Source organism: Mesoplodon bidens (assembly GCF_964165515.1).
Source record: "Mesoplodon bidens genome assembly, chromosome: 5".
Taxonomy (NCBI): domain Eukaryota; kingdom Metazoa; phylum Chordata; class Mammalia; order Artiodactyla; family Ziphiidae; genus Mesoplodon; species Mesoplodon bidens.
In genome coordinates this window covers 83,046,104-83,066,556 of record NC_138161.1, presented here as the reverse complement: position 1 = coordinate 83,066,556, position 20,453 = coordinate 83,046,104, and the positions used below count along the sequence as shown (strand labels likewise).

At 34.0% G+C, this 20,453-nt stretch overlaps 1 protein-coding gene across 1 annotated transcript in view; it reads left to right on the top strand.

Moving 5' to 3' along the window:
- Nucleotides 1-12,311, top strand: part of BCHE (butyrylcholinesterase) — a gene marked incomplete at its 5' end in the record, with an annotated part of 74,830 nt that extends 62,519 nt beyond the window's left edge. Inside the window, 2 exons of the mRNA XM_081234671.1 lie at nt 5,299-5,465; nt 11,704-12,311. Of these exons, the coding sequence (XP_081090797.1) occupies nt 5,299-5,465; nt 11,704-11,828 (292 nt within the window). The 3' untranslated portion in view covers nt 11,829-12,311. The remainder of the gene's footprint in view (nt 1-5,298; nt 5,466-11,703) is intronic.
- Between the last annotated feature and the right edge of the window lie 8,142 nt (nt 12,312-20,453).

Below are 20,453 nucleotides of genomic sequence, written 5' to 3'. Positions count from 1 at the left end.
TTCAGACCTAGGGACACATACAGACTGAAAGTGAGGGGTTGGAAAAAGGTATTCCATGCAAATGGACATCAAAAGAAAGCTGGGGTAGCAATACTCATATCAGATGAAATTGACTTTAAAATGAATAATGTTACAAGAGACAAGGAAGGACATTACACAATGATCAAGGGATCGATCCAAGAAGAAGATATACCAATTATAAATATATATACACCCAACATAGGAGCACCTCAATACATAAAGCAACTGCTAACAACTACAAAATAGGAATTTGACAGTAACACAAACAGATTTGCTTTGGTTAAATGTGACTCGAGCTGCAAGGAAAAACCCACGATCCATAAACTCAGTGAATCACTGGGCCACCCTGCCCTGAAGCTAGGGATCAAGAATCTTACTAAAGTTAGATGTAGTCACACATCCTAAAAACTAGTTGCAGAGCTTCACTGGTGGCGCAGTTTTTGAGAGTCCACCTGCCGATGCAGGGGACACGCGTTCATGCCCCTGTCTGGGAAGATCCCACCTGCCACAGAGTGGCTAGGCCCGTGAGCTATGGCCACTGAGCCTGCATGTCCGGAGCCTGTGCTCCGCGACGGCAGAGGCCACAACAGTGAGAGGCCTGCGTACCACAAAAAAACAAACAAAAAACCAAACAAAAAAAACTAGTTGCAGAGATTGATAACTGAAACAATACAGAAATGAATACAGTAAGGACACCCAGAATTCCTGAAGCCACCCAAGGACCCCAGACACACTGAGAACAAGCAAGTGGGAAGAGGGGAAGACCTGGATCCTGGGTAACAAATACTTGTAAGTCACTGACCCGACCAAACAGGGAATTGTTCTCCTTTGGTCCTTTTAGTGTCAGGAAAAAAGAAATCTTGATTTTTAAGCTACTCTTTGTTGAGGTTTTTGTTTGCAGAAGCCCAAGCAACCAAATGCTTCAGTTCTTATGGCCTGGCTCCTTACCAGAGGGCCCAGGATGCCTGTTTAAAGGAAATCAAGGAAGATAAGAGGATTAAGTGGAATTTACTGACAGCTCTGGACTAAAGGAGCCTCCAAAATAACAGGACAAGTGAATACATAGTCAAAATATCTGAAAATGCCCACCCTGAAGAGGTGGTTCACCTGCTCCCACAGAACACACACAGCGTCAGGCCCCATCTCAGGGTCCAGATGAGGAAACCGAGGCACACAGAAAGAAATTCCTTATCTGACGTCACAGCAGAGCTTGCCTGTGCTGCCTAAGTGTCAGGCTACGTTACCAGGATACGCCAACGTAAGGACACAGTGTTTGCTTCCCCAGGACTTCCTAGGAATTACAGCAGGCCAGGAGCTGTCACCTCATGGGATGGGAAATGAGAGTAGGGCAGGCTTCCCAGAGGCGGCATGTGATTTGGAGCTGGGAGAGAGACACAGGTGTCTAAAAGAGGAGATCAAAACCACTTTCGTCATTCATAAAGCCAACTGGACACCTGTGTCTTAGACCTGCGGTGCGGCAATCGGCCCCAGGGAAACCCCTAGCTCTGGAGGACACATCTCAAAGTAGAAGAAGGTAGACCCAAAGACAACTGTTTGGAAACACAAAATATAGTTAGAAGTTTCACCTTCTAAAAATGTCAGTGCTGGGCTTCCCTGGTGACCCAGTGGTTAAAAATCTACCTGCCCATGCAGGGGACATGGGTTCAAGCCCTGGTCCGGGAAGATCCCACATGATGCAGAGCAACTAAGCCCATGCACAAAAACTACTGAGCCTTTGCTCTACGAGCCACAACTACAGAACCCACGTGCCACAACTACTGAAGCCTGCCAGCCTAGAGCCCAAGCTCCATAACAAGAGAAGCTGCCACAATGAGAAGCCCACACACTGTAAGAAAGAGTAACCCTCGGTCACCATAACTAGAGAAAGCCCGCGCACAGAAACGAAGACCCAATGCAGCCAAAAATAAATAAATAAATAAAATTGTCAGTGCCTACACTTGACCACATTAGAGGGACTGAATAGATGACAGGTAAAGTGAGCTGCCTGTGCCAGAAAGAAAGAACAAATGATGTCTGTGGTCCAGGGAAATTTTAAAAAACTAAAGAAACAAATGGAGCACACCTTTAACAATTATGATATTTGCTTAAATCCCATAAAAATAAAGACAAGTTCTTCAAATGAGAAAAAAAAAGAGAGAGAGAGAGAGAGAGAAATAACTGTCCCTGAATTCTTAAAGGGAATCTTAAGTCCTGTATTAGGATTGAGTTGGCAATATTGGAATTTGTAATTCAAAGAAAACTTGAGGCATGAAGTTGAGTGCATTCTACTTCTTCATACCAGGCATCCTGAGTAAATTAATGTCTTTTTAAAGAATTTCTTCATAAAATGAATGATCAAATCTGTGCTCAAATACCAATGACAAGCACATAATTTCCTGTAATACAGTTTGAAAGGTAATCTGCTTTTTTAGTTAAATAAGCCATGTCTTAATTTTATTCTATCCTACATCAGAGGAAAAGTGAAATGAATGACCATTAGACCACTTTTGTATACCACAAATTGGGAAAAGAACCTGGTAACAAAAAGAGAAGAGATTTCTTTATCTCATGGAAAGTGTTAAGTATTATCACTTTGAGGTCTTTATTTTATAACCAGAATAGAAAATATTTTTGAAAAATAATAAAGTCAAGATGTTTAAATTTATCTTATGATTTTGGAATTAAAATTATATAGTGTTTCAGAATTCTGTATGTGGGAATTATACTACTGTATTTCACAAAGTGTTTAATTGATACAAATAGGAAGAGAATTATGTCTTTGCTTAAGTTTTAGAGTCTTTGGAGGTTTCTTCAATTATAGAGTAAAATGCTTAATCACTTCAAGAGCTATTTCAATCACTTTTTGAAAACTATATCTGCATCCATAGGCAAAGGAATTTTATTATCTCTGAATTACAATTTGGAATGTCATGAGTTATTTCATAGAACAAAGTTTGTTAAATTAACACTGGCAGTGCCATGAGTGTTTCACTCTTGAACTCAAGTACAAGTCAGCTCTGTTTAAGTCACCATTTGCAGAAGCCAGAAATAAATGTGCAGTTAAAATAGTGCCATAAGTTAATTAGAATGGAATTAGAAGGAAAGTGGGCAATTTAGGAACATAAGAATTACTGTACCGAATCAGACCAATGGTTCTCCTGGTTTAATATCCAGCCTCCAGCAGCTGTACTTGTTCTTTCTAAAGCTTTAAAAGAAAAGAAAAAGACTACATAATTCACCTAGACAAGTGTGCCATCTGTGATCTGGATAAATTTCCTTCCTGACCTCTTTCAAATAATACCCTAAAGCAAGAGGTTTCAATCCTGTTATGATATTGGCTTAGCTTGAATAGCTCTGGTTATTAAAAATTCTTATTAAATCATCCAACTCCTACATAAAATCAACTAGTTCATCAAGAAGCTGTTTATCTCTACAGCCCCTGAATCATGGTTGAATATTCGTGCATCTGTGATAAATTAGGAATTTATGGTACTTATTCAACACAAGTTCTTGTTGGCAAAATCTGCCTCTAGTTAACCAAGCTGGATGATTGCCTACTTTGCTTTCCAAATTCTAGGGGTTCACAGGCTTTTGGCCAAAAAAAAATGTGTATCTGCTATCACTACTCCCAACTTCTTATCCATTAATAATATACAGAAGGTATTTGAATGATGAAGAATTCTGTGTGCTAAACTTTTAGAAAAGTTCAACTGGAGATTTTCTTATATGACTTTGCTTAAGTTAGACGAATCTAAGAGAAAGGAATGAATTACTTATCCCTATCACTTCAGTCTTCCTTTTATGATACAAGTATCTGTGACTAATTTCTATGTTTCTTGATTATTCTAGATACCACCTCTGGGTCAATATTTCTAAAATGTTATGTACACAATAAACCATCTAGCAAAGAATCCCTCAAGAATTGTAAATGCCTACAAGCTAAAGTCTAAACCATTTTCCTAGGCTGTCAGATCTTACTGTTATAACACATATCCTAAAGCTATAATTCTAAAAGGATCTCGTCTATCTTAGAATCCAAGAAAACTAGTTTTTTCATTGTTATTTGAACTAAGAGAACACTTATTATTTATACTATGTTAATTCTGTTCCCTTTCTCTAGCACTCCAAACTTCTCTTTCTGGTTCAGTTCCTTATTTTTTCTCCTTACTTCAGCTAAAATTGCATTTCTTTAGGTAATTCCCTCTTCTGACAATTTTTTGTCCCTTTGTTTATGCTTGATTTAGTCTACCATATATTGTTGGTTCTTTGTTTTCATGGATGTCCTTGATTGTAAATTCCCTGAGAGAAACTATGTTTTCCATATTTATTTGGGTTTCTAGAGCCCAGGCAGGGTCTGACTCATAATAATAGCATACAAATATATTAAAGAAAAATCTTTAGAATCACCAGTGACTATCTAGACAGAGTCACTTCCAGAATGTTTACTCTTTGAGTTTCTGTTTGTGTGACCTAGGCAATAATATATTATTGAGTCCTACAAGGTACAAAAGAACCCAAAATCATAAATTTCTGAAAAATAGTCAAGTGTTATTAATTTAAAAATCACAAAGATATGGGAAACACCAGCACAAAAAGAGAATCTGAAGGTTCTAGACTCCTGATGTTGGAAAATGAAGGAATTCCAAGCACAAGTAATAGCTAGGCAAAGACAGGAGGTAAAATAGAGGAGGGAATCACTAAGGAACTGTCCCTAACTCATGTTGGTTGGCGCAAGAAGAGAATACCTGAAAGTAAGTTTGGAAATGTGGGTGGCAGCATGTTCACTAACCTTTATTGAACTAACTCACTGGGGAATTATTGAAAGATTTTTAATCAGTGAACAGATCTATAAGAATGAAAGATCAACTTAATAATGAGACTGAGGGCAGTTCCCTAGGGTAACGAGGTTATTACATACTAAGGAAATGTGTAATCAGTCCCAAATTTAAACACATGTTTAAGTGTGAAGAAAATATAAGCATTCTAGAATAGAATATATTTTTCTCCCTGTATGTTAAGCAGAAATGTGTGTAATAAGTTCTTCTTTAAATTTTAATTCCTACAATTTTAACTAACATAGTGCTTCAAGGTGCTGAAAACATTCAACCCAGTTAATTTATGCTTGACATCATCAAACAAATCCACAATTTTTCTGACTTTTTAAAAGCTCTTATTGGTTTTTGAGAACTATATATATATATATATATATATATATATATATATATATATATATAATTGATTTCAGTAGAACTATAATACCTATCTTTAATTTTTTAGAAATCCAAATGGGACCCAAAACAATAGTACAAGATGGCCTGTCTTCAAAAGCAATGAACAAAAGTATTTAACCTTGAATACAGAGTCACCAAAAGTATACACTAAACTACGTGCTCAACAATGCCGATTCTGGACACTATTTTTTCCCAAAGTCTTGGAAATGACAGGTGTGTGTGGTTTTTTGTTTTGTTTTAGTATTTGGTTAAATAATTCTTTATGGATTATGTAAAAGGGGGAAAAGGTAGACTATTCATGACAGAGTGATAATGTTCATCTGTGACTTTACAATTAATTGATTCCAATGTGTACATTATTTTAACAACCTTCTTCCATCGAGTTTAGATATGTTTTGAGGGCTTACTATGTAAGCAGCACCTTAGCTGTTAAATAAAGAAAGCAAAACTAGGAATGTTTCCCTAGAGGAACATGAAACCTAGTAGTGGAACTAAAATTGGGCACTCTCGCTATTCAGCCAATGTTTGTGGAATTAACTAATGGATAAATGAAAAAAATAAATGTATAAAATAAACAATGTATAATTGTTTATTTTATATAGTTATACTCAAAAAGAGGCAATACAAATTTAGCGATACAGATGTAGAGAACAAACGTATGGGGGGAAAGTGACAGGGGTGGTGGTAGTGGTGGGATGAATTGGGAGGCTGGGATTGACATATATACACTAATATGTATAGAATAGATAACTCATAAGAAAAAAATAGTGATAAATAGTAGAACCCTTGATTTCTAAGGGGGAAAAATCTCTAAAATTTACGTATTTAAAAACACAATCCAAATATTTCTAAATATTCTAAGCTTGGAGATATTTAAGACCACCTACATACATTATATAATACAATAAAAAAGTAGTAATTTAGTTAACTACTCTTCAGGAAGTGATTACTTAGATTTGTATAAGGAAATACTAGGAAAATTGTTCAGATTATCCTACTATTTCAGAATTCATTGGAAAGAAGATATTTGGCTAAACTTGAATGATCAACATGAATGATCACATTTTCTGTGAGAAAAATGACATACATATACAATTCAATGCCTTTTTTTTTATGTCAGCTATTTATAACTGATGTGGCTCCTCAGGTCTATTTTCAATAAAAGTAACTGACTTTCAATCACCAGACACATTGCTAACTACTTCCTTTATACTTTACCATTCTGTTCATCAGAACATTCCGCAATTTTCAGGCTACATACTAGATATCACAATACAGTAGATGTTTTTAGTTTCTTCTTTAGAGCAGTTAGGGGTTAGTTTCAGGCAAATATGGACATCTCAGAGTTGTATTGGATTGTTTAATGTGCCTTTTGATTCTCAGATTTTACTCACCAAAATTATAATTATGGACTCATCTGTTTGGGAAACATTACTGATAGACCAGTTCTCTGTGTATCATTAAATGCTCTGTGGCACAATATATATCAGAGATGGGATTCTGTATCCCTTGGCAGAACTACAGTGCTGCCCTTGTGTCCTCTGGGTGTGAATAGTAATGAGGTAATGCATCTAATCTGCCTAGAGACCAGAAGAGGTACCATTTAACAAATCACAGACTACATATTCTCAATCGTTACTTAAAATATTTTTAAATGAAAGGGTCATAATTTGAAGGGAAATAAGGTGGGGTAAGGGCAAATTTTAAATGACTAATTTATTATAAATCAAACTGAGTCATTCTTCTTCAAGCAAATATGGTCTACTGTGATGTATTTGTTGGTAAAATAAAATTTCAATATCAGCAATTTTTGAAAATGTACTTCAAAATCTCTATCTCTAAATACTCAACTACTATAAAGCAGGTTGAATAAACAAACTCCTAAATTTTTGGCTAGATTCTGCTCCATCCTACACAAGGCTGAACAACTTTCTAGCGTAAGCAACACTGAGCTGTATGGAAATACCATACCTTGCTCCGGGATACTTCCAGTGTGTCTTGAAAACATAATTTCATATTTTAGCACTATTTTTTCAGATAATTCCCCCAAAGGAGTTATATGAAATATATTTAATAAAATTTAAAGTAAATGCATGATATAATTGTTATAACATCAACAATGTATTCATTAATAACAAAAATGTTTACATTTAAACAGAACCAGTTTGAAATGCCATGTTTTTAGGTTTTATAAACAAATGATATAAAGGGACTAAAAGATTAAGAAAATATGTTCTGGGCTTCCCTGGTGGTGCAGTGGTTGAGAGTCTGCCTGCCAATGCAGGGGACACAGGTTCATGCCCCAGTCCGGGAAGATCCCACATGCCGCGGAGCGGCTGGGCACATGAGCCATGGCTGCTGAGCCTGTGCATCCGGAGCCTGTGCTTCGCAACAGGAGAGGCCACAACAATGAGAGGCCCGTGTACGGCAAAAAAAAAAAAAAAGTTCTTACCATACCTTATATTTTTCAAGTCACAAAACTTCAAACATTTTAATTTTCAATGTTCTGAAAATTGGAGTTATTCAGATGACCTTGGCTGAAGTTTTTATGGAAATATCACTTTTTTTAAAAAAAAGATAACTTTACAAGTAAAGGAAAATTTCAAAAAATAACTAGAGACTGGATTTCTTAAAAGAAATGTTTACCTCACTCACAATGGAAGCCCAATAGACCTTATAAGTACCATTTGAGCAGTTGTTTATTTACATCTGAGCAATAAACATTCTCAAATAAAATGATCCTTAAGACTTGTTTAAACACACAAATTCTAGCACTTAACTTTCAGACTATATTTCAGCACACACCTAGGCTATTATTGCATATATCTGCAGGAAATAAAATACAATATTTGTTTCAACTGTTATCAAATTCAGATTTTTCACTAAGAATATAACTCCACAATATCTCATAATCATTTGAAAAAAGAAAAGGAAGTAGAGAAATGAGGCATTCAATGTCAATAAAATGTCAATATTTTTCATTAAAATTGAGAAAGTAAATTTATTTAAAGGAAAAAATATTTAACCTTCACATCTTCCCAGTAAAAAAAAAGTATCCGATCCAGTGGTTCCTCCTTTAACCTTTGAATACATCATGAATCAAAGTGTTGAATAAATCACGAACCAAAGTGTTCTTTAGTTGTTGCTTGCTACAACAAAAGAAGACCACATATAAATTTAAGAGCTGATTGGATTGGTCACTTTGGACCCTCATATACTGCTATTTGCTAATCATTTAGCAAGAATGGCAAACAAAAATGAGATAGTGCAAAGGTGGTTTGAAGAAAAAAAATCAAGCTAGTTTTGCTGATTTCATATTTGAATTTTCCATTCTTTGTTAAAAGCAAAACAAAATGAACAAATAAACAAAAGCTTTGGGTAACTTGATAATCAAATTAAATGATCTATTTGTTTCACTGTAAAAGTACATGAAGTCTTCAGAAAGCCCAGTCTGAGTTTATCGTAGTTCACTCTACTGTCTCACCATACACCCCAAGTTATAAAAGGACAACTAGTAAGTTTGTGATCTACTCCATAAATAGTTATGAATTCCTTTGCAATTTTAATAATTGGTTGACAAACAGGAAAATAAACAAGTAAAGAGGACAGAAGATATTTTTAATGACCTCTCAAAGTACAGGATATATGTTATTTTTTAATCAAAATGTTCAGCACCACAATGTAATGTCTTCTAACTTCATCTCCAATAACTATTTGGGGTTGACTCACCTCTCTTATGTTCTGTCCTAACTCCTCAGACTTGGCTAAATATACTCAGCTCTGGTGAAATGTTGCTCACCCTTTTTTAATTGACAAGACAAAAAAACAGTTTCATTATTATCCCTCTTTTTGTAGGGAAGAGAGACTAATTTTCCGCCAAATGAGACACAATGTGGACAAAACAAAGGTCACAGAAGTCCTGAAAAAGTTGTGTCAATATGTTTATGAACTGCTGGTATTGATCTAGTTGTGCACTGAATCAATAAAGAGCAAAGTTTGGAATACATTTTTATAACAAGGGCAGTAATTTCATTTCCAGATCTCCCCATAGATGCATATAGCTTGATTTCACAATGTAAACACCATATCATTTATCCTTCATGGCAACACTGCAAAATAGGGATTACCAACTCCATTTACATTTGGAAAACTAATTTGAAAAGTTAAGAATTTTTTTTATGTCACTAATATCATAATTGATCAAGCTGGAATTTCAACCCATGTCACTCCAAAGCCTATACTGATATTCTTTTCTTTATTTCACACTGCAGCACCCTGTTAACAGCAAAACAAATAGATCTACATCTAACCAATGATGACAAATCTATAGCCACTTAAGTAGTGTTCCAGTTTTGGAGAAAGAAAAGAAGGAGGGGGAGGAGAAAAACTTCTAATTTTGATTTTGACTTATGACAAAAGACTCAGGTTTTTTATTGTCTTTTTTTTATGGTATATTCAGTTCCTTTGGATACTGTTAGAAAATAATTAAATGTTTTGAACTTTATTGTCTCAATCAACGTCCAGTACTTCTAAAGTAAAAATGTACTCAGGTTTACAGAGCATTTGTGCACTAAAAAGTAAACTATTTTAATAACTAAATTGTATAGATATTTGATTATGACACATAAGGAAATAAATTTATATTTATATGAATCAATGGATTTGGTATCATTCCATGAAGAGGAAATGAAAATCAGATATAAGATCTTTTCTCTAAATATTCAAATTCATGGTCTAAATGCTAAATTACCAGTCATTTATTTGTTATATTAAAAATTTTGTTTTCTTCAGAATTGAGTCCTTATTTTGTATAACTAACATTTAAAACAGCATTTAATTATCATAAAAAAAGAACATAAAAGTGGATCATTTGGTATGATATCATCTTTCTTCCACATTTAATGGTTTTGACTCTTTAGAAAAATTCTTTTATTCACAAAAAATTATAGCCATTGACTTTTAAAAGGCATTTTACATAAAAATAGGACATTTTTGTATAAATTCTTAAATATTTATCTAATGTCCAAGCATTGTAAACATTTGAGACCTAAATATATCTTAAATTACAGGGGATCTCTTAATGGCTGTACAAATGTTTTAAATATTTTGATTTTTGTATAAATTAAAAACAAATCACTGAATGTGCTCCATTGTGATAACATGAGTTAAGGCAGTTTTTCATATACTTTATAATGTAGTATGCGATCACATGAACTTTCTTCTCCAAATTAACATCCTACAAAGTTATAATTTTAGAAAATTCCTAACTGAAAAGTATACATTAAAAAATTGTCAGTTCTTATTTTCACAATAGTTGAAATCACTTAAAATTTGGTTTTTAATTCAATGACTATAGCTCAGCATCCTAAAAGTTTAAAAAGTGAAAGAACTACAAATGTATAAAATACCTATAGATTTAAATAAACTATCTTCTAGCTTTATTATATCAATTTATATTAGGAACATAAATATATGGTTTTAAGAGTTTGTAATTTAAGAGTTTCTATTGTTCACAAACTTTATTCTTTAATATAATACACTTTCAAATAAATCAAGATTTCAAGGTTTTTGTAGTACATAAACCCTTTTCAATTCATTGCCTCATATTATTTCTGGTATAAAAACTCCTTTCCCCTGACACATACATATACTTTGCAAATTGCTGAAGATTTTCTTAATCATCCTTCTAATTTGCAAAGCAATTAATAAACTTCTATCATATAGTACAATAGTTTCAGTAAGTTGCTTTCAATGACCAGGAATTGTTTGGAATAAAAATATATTGATATATGATGAGTGTAGAATCTATACAGAATGCCAATTACAAAGTTCTCCTTATGCATTAATAAATATTCATATATAGACATTTTTATCAGAAATAATACTCCACTATATAATTATATATGTAAATGAGATGCATTAAATTAGATTTTTGCTATGCCTAGGAGAGTCAAGAGAAGAATAATATTTATACATCTTCTCAGAAACTAAAGCAAATATATGTAATGTAACATAATTTGACATAGTACATGAACTGATTTTTTTGCATTTATGTTATATATATTTTTTACATATATATTGAAATCTTTTCAGGTAGTGAGAGAAGTTGATAATAAATAATGAATAAAACATCACTGTAAGCTTCCCTGATAGCGCAGTGGTTGAGAGTCTGCCTGCCGATGCAGGGAACACGGGTTTGTGCCCCGGTCCGGGAAGATCCCATATGCCGCAGAGCAGCTGGACCCGTGAGCCACGGCTGCTGAGCCTGCACGTCTGGAGCCTGTGCTCCACAACGGGAGAGGCTCACGTATCACAAAAACAAACAAACAAACAAAAAACTTCGCTGTACGGTGTACTTGGAGAAAACAGCATCTGAAATCAAAATTATTTTTCAATGAACGTAAACAATGATTAAAATTTAGATTAATACAGCTCATTCCATGTTTTACAGGAAATATTGATGAAGCAGAACGAGAATGGAAAGCAGGATTCCATCGGTGGAACAATTACATGATGGACTGGAAAAATCAATTTAATGACTACACTAGCAGGAAAGAAAGCTGTGCAGGTCTCTAATTAATAGATTTACCCTTTATAGAACATTCTTCTTCCTGTAGATCAAGGCAAAAGTATCTGTGTCTCTCTTACACACCTGGTAAGAAAGCTATTATATAGCTGAAACAAAAATGCCAGAAGAATAGTATTGATTTCTCACATCTTTCACTTAGTATTGTACCTAGCATTTCAAAACCCAAACGGCTAGAACAAGTTTAATTAAATTTAACATTAATTATAAAGTTTCACAATTAATTATATGCATATTAAAACAATTTGCAGCTTTAAACTCTCTCTTTCCTGAATAACTTTAAGATGTTTTTTTTTTTCCCTAAGAAGTATCTGTGTTCTTTTTCCAGTCTCAACTTTATTTTTAATACTACTCATAAAAGGTATCTTTTAAAAATGGATAAGGTCTTGAAACATTAGATACTATAATTTACAATATTACTTCCTTTAATTAATTTATGCATTTAATGTTAATATGATATATTAAAGCAAACAGAAAATAATTGGCTGCTTTGATTTTTTTATATAAAGGCAAGATAATTTATTTATTTTAAAAAATCTTAAAATAACAGACTTGGTCCCTTGGAAACACCTTATGATAGAAACAAAATGTTACTACCAAGAGACAAAATGTAAAAGAATATAATTATTTATATTTTGTATTTTTAAAAATATGTAAGCTTGGAGTCCTCAAATTATATTCCACATTCTTTCAACTCTTTTTTTCCTCACCTCCCCACTCTCCAACTCTCCTCAAACATACCCACATGTAAATTACTCTTCCGGTAACTCAAAAATTAAAAAATGTGGATGAGCAGAAGTCTAAATGAACAATTTCAGAAGTCATGTATCATCTGGAATAAGGGAACCCTTGGCTGGACCCAGAAATGTCAGGATTTTAGTAGAGAAATTGTTCAATTCCAAAAAAGAAATGATTACACTTTCTGCAAACTATATTGTTTTAATAATTTAAAAAATTACAAAGTTGCATTTGCTAACTTGAATGGCAAGAGAACACATCCCATGAATAAATTCATTGTCTTTCACTAAAGGGGAGAAGTCAGGGGATTTTAAATCCCAGGAAAGGGCAATACTGTTGATTATGCTAATTAAGCATTGAAAACTAGCACTCAGGATAGGATAAAGTGAGTCTATTGGTCTGTAGATTGTTGGTTAATGCAGTCTCATTATTCATTGGTCATAAGTATGTCTATAGTTAGATCCAATATAGGTCTGCCATCCTCATCATATTGTCACTCAAAGATCAGGGCATTTTATAAAATTCAGCTGATTAAAAAGAGTTGTTATACAAGCCAAGTTAGTTCATTTCAGTGCTGCTGTAAATGGACATTTCGCTTTATATTTATTCCCTCATCCTGAGATGAAGAAAAAAATCACACAGAGGATAGACAAATTATCTGGCTTTCCATTCTACACCACCATCTTCATTTCAGGTACCATTCTTGTAGGATCTATTATGTTTTCTGAATCACTTGAGCCTCCTTTTTATGTAGAACCCTCTTACATATGAAATAACTAGATGATGCCTGTTCAACAGCATTAAAGACTCTTTAAAAGTTCTCTTAATGAGAGCAATAATGAGGAAAACATAACTAATGTTTGTAGAATACCTGTAACTTCCTTCATATGACAAATCCAGTCATATGAAAAGATCCCATGGACCACTTTGTCCTATCTTGGACAACCAATTGCTTCATTCTTGAATTTTAACTAGAACACCTCTTGACTTACTCTGAAGCTTTTATCCATGAGTTTATTTTGCTTTACTCTGTCTTATCCCTGGTCTGAAATCTCATCATTAGAGTTATCAATTGATGAGATGATAATAAAACAGTAGGAGTGACAAGTGATTTTAGAAGTGAATGTTAACACAAATAACCATGCACACACAACACAAAAACTCATTTATCTCACAAAAATAAAAGGCTGTTTTCTTCTCCAGACATTGCCCATTTTCTTGGCCTGATTTAATCCTTTATGGTTACTCTGAAAAGTGAAAAAAAAAACAAATTTCCAAGGCAATTAATTGTCAGTGCCTTTATATTGTGAGATTCATCTCTAGATTCTCAGCTGGGAACTACTTGCAAAATGCCATCACACTGTGTAGGTGCTTGCTGATTGAGTGAATGGATGGGAGGATGAGATACAGCCAAGTTCAGTTCCTCTGTGTAGCAGGAAAATTGCACTGTGAATCCTCAGAGAGCCAGGAAGAAGCATTAAATAAGTAGAAGAAAAAGGTTTGGGGCAAGGGTGGAGGAGGAGGAGAACCATCAAATGGGCCATCCTAAATACTTGAGAATTTCAGGGCAGAAGAGGTGATGAGAAAGGGAATTGCAGATCTGTATAGTAGATAATTTCACATTGGTGTTTGGGTATTTAACTCAGTGATTCTTAACTTTCAACCTTGACTACACATTAGAATCTCTAGGAGTAGAACCTAGACATCAGTATTTTTAAGTTTCCCAGGTGATTCTAATTTCAGCAAGTGGGGGAATATTCATACCATTTTTTACTCACAAGCAGATATCTATAAAACTTGCAGTTTGGCATGAGAAAGAAATGTACTTGATATTGATATCTGAGGACCTAATTGTTTTTCTCTGAACAAGGAACTGTAACAGATATTACTGAACGTGTAAAATAAATTTGGCATGCACACTTTTTTTCTATGACCTCCACACCAGAAAGTTATCTTTTCAGGATGTCATTTTTACCATAAATATATGCTTTAAGAGGTATGTTTGAAAAATTAGAAAGAGTACATAAAATACATACAATATTTTACAGTGTTTTATGTAGCTGCAGTTATTACAGAAGTTCATCATTTGGTTTGAGAGAAACCAGAATTTTTTCACTTTACAATAGTTAATAATAGTAATTCAGATTCAAGATAAGGAATCAGAACTTTAATTCCTGTTTTCCATTGCACTTTTCATGTAAAGAGTATTGACTGTCTTGTGCACTCTCAAAAATATGGATAAATAATCATTCTTGCCAGGCTCAAAAAAAGATGTTGTTAGGGATTAATTACTTAATGATTATTAAACTAGGTAGGTGAGTACTAAGAGGTTTTTTTTTCTCCTCAGAAGAATTTGCAGAAGTCTTTTGCTTGAGGTAATTACTGTATTACCTTGTTTTTCTGAAGTGAGGCCTTCCATTCTGTTTCAATTGTTTTTGATTTCCTTCAATGGTTCAGGGAGAAAAGGGGGGGAAACTTATCAAAGAAGTATCTGGATAATAAACTATAAAAGTGTATGTAACAGTGTTAAGCATTCTATAATCATTGAAGTGAATATATGAAGAGAATGATCTATCATCTATCTATCTATCTATCTATCATCATCATCTGTCTATCTATCATCTATCTAGGTTAGCCACTCTCAATTTTAACCAAAGGGAGGGTTATTAGTATACCTAATACAACCTGGAATATAAATTCAAAGCCATTGCCTTGACCAAGATAGCCTTACTGTTCCCCTCAGCTTGACTAACTTTTAGACAGATTTCTTCCCAGTTGTGGGCCTCTGACCTCCAGTTCTTAGAGAATTTGCTTCAGAAATATTGCAATTGTAAATTCTTTCTCTGTCCCTTTGAAATGTATATAAATCTCCCAACCTCTTGACCTCTTGCCAGTTTTACTACCCAGGAAATGTCTTTCTCAAGGATCTATTACTTTGAAATTAAATATTACTTTGAAATTAAATATTATAAGAGATAGTGTCTCCATCTCTCAGTCTCGATGGGAAGGTAGGAGCCTAACTACTTTGGGAGCCAGTTACCAGCCACAGATGGCTTAATCCCAGGAGAAGACATTTCAAACTGTAGGATAACTCTACAAGCTCGACACAGCTCACTGGTCAACCTTCCCCCAAAGTCCTCCAGTACTTTTTCACTAGCTCACCTCAACACTTAGAAACATTCACATCTTTTATTTCAGGGGAGTTGAGTTCACTCTCTCTCCCCTATTGCAGTAGTCTTATATAAAGTCCTTCTTGACTGTTGAACTTTGTTCAGTGCAATATTTACTTTCACAGCCTAAACCAAAATTCAACACTTCTTAAAGTGCCTAGGGCACATTCACATTTATATTAATATTCTACTATCAATATCATATCAGGAAAATACAAATGTTTTCTTGCAGCAGATATCCCTTTGAAAGAGTGATTCCCTAGTGAAGAGGGCAGTAAAACTTGAATTTATGAGGTGTTGACTATCTATTTTTTAGTAATTTTTTCTAATATCTTTTACACTTTAAGCAGATGGTAATTTTCATTCTCGTGTTAATCTCAAGTTTTTAGAATTTTTCATTTTTAACATTTCTTAATGTGCCATAGTATTTTTTTTCTTCTCTTCCACATCAAATTTAAATTTCCATGGGCATACTCTTTTCCTGATAGAATGGCTGTAAACGAATGGATTCTCCCATTTTACGTGTAGGGTGTTTTTTTCTTTTTTTCTCTTCTTTCCTCTCCTCTTTCCTTTTCTTTATCATGAATGCAAAAGAAAAAAAAGAAAAGAAGAAAATTAGATGCAGATTCTTGTAGAGTGGTCTAGGAATCACTGGTGATATAAAAGATTGCATATACATCTATAATGCAAATTTCATTATGCTGTTAGGCCTTTGGGAACAAAAAAAATAGCATTTTCTCAGAAAAAAATTATCATGAAGAATAGCTTAAACTTCAGGAATCCTACTTGGAAGGACCCCTTTGAAGGCACTCTAGGTAATTTTATATTATTTTTCTTAAAGACAGTTTCCACAGGAGGAACAAAACTTGGATTAGTTGTTATTTTTCACCACATCAGTGGAAATGAGTCTTTAGTCTATGGTCCCAGGCACAAAATGACATTTTTAGTCTAAGAGGACTCTTCCTCCCCCCCACTGCCTTTAAAGATATTCTACTGGTTTTCTTTAGTTGAAATGTGCTATCGTTGTATTACAACATTGTAATATGCTAATTTTGAAGTTACTATCTTTGTGCAAGGTAATAAGTGAGCAAAAAACTCAAATGCTAACATCTGCTGTGACATTTCAATTTTAAACCAAGTAAGTGTGTAATATTCTCTTTGGTAAGTGAATTCACATTTTCACATAACCATGAAAGATAAAGTTTTAATAATCTCCTTTGGAGTTGTCTCTTTGAAGTCATGTGCAAAATATTAAGTGAGAATTCTAACAGAACACTAGTCCTTCTTTTAAGATTTTTGAAGTTTTCAAAGACAGAGAGTGAATACCATGTCTTTCCTCTCAGGTCACCTCATGTTACAGCCAGTTAGAGAAGCAGCAATTTTCTTATCTTAGAGTAGATTGAAGGCTACAGAGGAATGCCTCAAATTCCAGAGCACCTAAGGTTCTTGATCATTCGTTGGCACTGCTATATGGAATTCTACTTTTTCATGTATATTTTTCAATGCCTGAAAAACATTCTAACTTTTTCTAGGGTGTCTTTCAATCATCTTTTCAACCTCTTTTTGACTCACTATCCCTTGGAAGAACAAAAATTCCAACTATCCTATGCTAATGTCTTAATGAAAAGTATTTGATTTATCACATTACTTTATCCCTCCAAGGCATGTCAGTTTTAGTAAATTGAGTCTGGCTTGGATCCTACCTAAAGAAATTGAGTATTGGAATGTTTGGGGACACTGTCCCACTTAAGTTCAGGCAGAGGGAACAAATGAGAAGGCCCTGGGGAGATCGTCTCACTTACTGTGTTTAGGGAACAGGCAAGAAACCTAAACTGCTGAAGGAAATAGAGGAAAGTGGTAGGAAATGGGGTGGGAAGTGAGGAGAAGGGCAGATAGGAAACCATTGCAGGTCTTTGAGCAGATGAGTAACATAATCATGATCATCCTTTATTTTAGCAGGAGTACTCTAGTTCCTTGGAGGCTAGACTATACAAAGGCAAGAATTGGCACAAAGAAAGCTGTTTAATTATTCCAGGCAAGAGAAAAGAATGGCTGGAGCTTAGTTAGTACCTGTCGAGAAGTAATAGGTATTATATTTATTATATTTCTAAGCCATAGCCAACAAGATTTGCCAAAAGATAGAGAGGAGTAAATAATGATTTTTACAAGATTTTCTGCTTAAATGGATTTATCATATTCTGAGACAGGGAAAGCTGTAGGTCTAAATAGAGAAACAGATCTAAACAGAGAAACAAGAGTTTGGTTCAGGGCATGCTAGGTTTCAGATGCCTATGTGGTCTCTAAGAAAGAAACCAAGAGAACACTTTGTTAAATGAGAGTAGAGTAGTGGGGAGGTGTCTAAATTAGAGATATGAATTAAGTTGTTTCCAGCCTAAAGATAGTATATAAAGCCATAGGACTGAAGATTACCTAGAGAGTGTGTGTTAATCTGGACTGAGCCAAGCCAGCGCTCCAGCCCTGAGACTTAATTTGACGTTTAAGTCTGTCAATTTTATAAAATGACTTCCCTATCCTTAAGTTTCTAACCTTGATTCATCTCCCATTCATCTGTAATTCAACAATTTTTTTTCCTCAGGAGAAATAAACCAAGTTTTTTTATAGTTGAGAAAATCTTTTGGTGTCCTCACAAGTAAATGATTATTTTATTGAATTTATAATATCACCATTTAAAAATATTTTTCTCAACTCCATAGAATTCTCTACAGAATGAAAGTCTATGAGCAACTAGAGTTTTGTTTTTACGCATATAATCTATATCTTTTGTTTGGGTGCTTGCTAGAATTACCACATACATGCAAACATACTTAGATCTCACACACTAAATAATGAAAGCCCAAAAGACAGCCATTTTCTAATCCTTGGAACTTGTAACAGTTGCCTTATATTGCATACAATAATTTTGTAGAAGTGATTAAGTTGAAGATCTTGAGAGAAGTAGATAATATTGGATTATCTAGGTGAGCAGTAAATGCAATAACATGTATCCTTATAAGAGAGAGGCAGAGGGAGATTTGACACACAGCAGAGAAGGCAATGTAACCACAGAGCCAGAGTTTAAAGTTATGCAGCCACAAGCCAAGGAATGCCAGTGACCACCAAAAGTAGAAGAGACAAAGAACAAATTCTTCCCTGGAGCCTATGGAGGGAAGGTGGCCCTGCTGACACCTTGGTTTTGACACAATGAAACCCATTTAAAATTTCTAATCTCCAGAACTGTGAAAGAATAAATTACCATTGTTTAAACCATTAAGTTTGTTTTACTGTATTACAGCAGCCATAAGAAACTAATACATAAAATAAAATTTCACCAAGATATATCTAAGTATTATTTATCTAACATAATTTTTCCTAGGATTTCAAAGCTACTTTCAATCTGCCAGTTAATATACATCTTAATTTGGTGAAAGTTTTCATGTGTATATCTTTCTGTGATTTCTGCTCTGTCTGCTCCATTCTCGCCTCCCATAGTACTATTATACATGAGTCAAATTACCTGAATCTGTCCCCCTTTACTCTCGCTTTAATTTTTCTTTATTCCTTTCCTTAGAAATACTCTGATTTGGGAAAATTTCCTTCTGGTGTTTGCTCTTCCTCCCAGATTTGTCTTCTGTAACTAATCCATTATTTTTATTACCACAATTATTTTTATTAAATTTTATAATTTTTTGCATCTCATATAGTTTTTCTTATTTCAACTTATACTCTCTTTATAATTCATTGTTGCAATTGCATAAGTATAACTATTCCTTTGATCTTTCAAAAATAAATTTTATATGTTTATAAATACTCTAAAATTTTCTTTTATTTCTGCACTAGCAGAATTTCAAAAGCAGGCTAGCTTTACTTATGGAAAGATAATTCATCCTTTCAGATGAATTAACTTTCCATAGGTCTAACACAGTGTTATGTGATATAAATGTTGAAATAAATTTTGGCAGAAATAGGTGGGGGTTTCTGGTCTAGTTCTCCAGATACAGGCAAAGGAAGAGAAGAAAGATTATATTTAATATAATTTTAATTTATCAGTGGGGAAATCCAATATCTGGTAGGTTCTAAGAGGTAATTCTAGTGGAGGGCCCTTCCACGGAAGGGATATTTATCTGGATTCCACTCCAAGATAGGTGTGATAGACAGAAAACTGCCTTAGCAATGTCCTATTTCAGTTTATTCTTCATTTTTCCTGTTGGCTTTATTTTACATTTTTTCAGCCTTGCTTGGTAATGGGATACACCAATATTCCCCTTCAGAGGTCCGTTTGGTCTTTGTCTGGCTCAGTCTTCAGTACTAGAAATATGATTAGTTAAAATGTTAGTCTAAATGCTGCTGACCTGAATTTTTAAAGATTTTTTTTAATACTAAAAAAGTAAAGGGGTATAGGTTGGAATTATGTGTGACATTTGTGCAGAAATTCCTATGCTGGAAAAAGAAGAGGAAAAAAAAAAAACTACATCCTCAAAACCTGTAAATCAGTGTGTCAGAAATCTTACATCAGAAACTCAAAGAGATATATCACTCAAGAGCAAATAACTCAGCTATAGTGATATCAACTGATGATCACACTATTGGTATTCATTTTTCTGTAGAAAAGACTACTGAAAATGTTTCAAATAATAGTCACAAGAACTGTAAAACTATTTTTACTGGATCACAGCACTAGTTTTCATTTTGAGTAGCACTTCCACCATT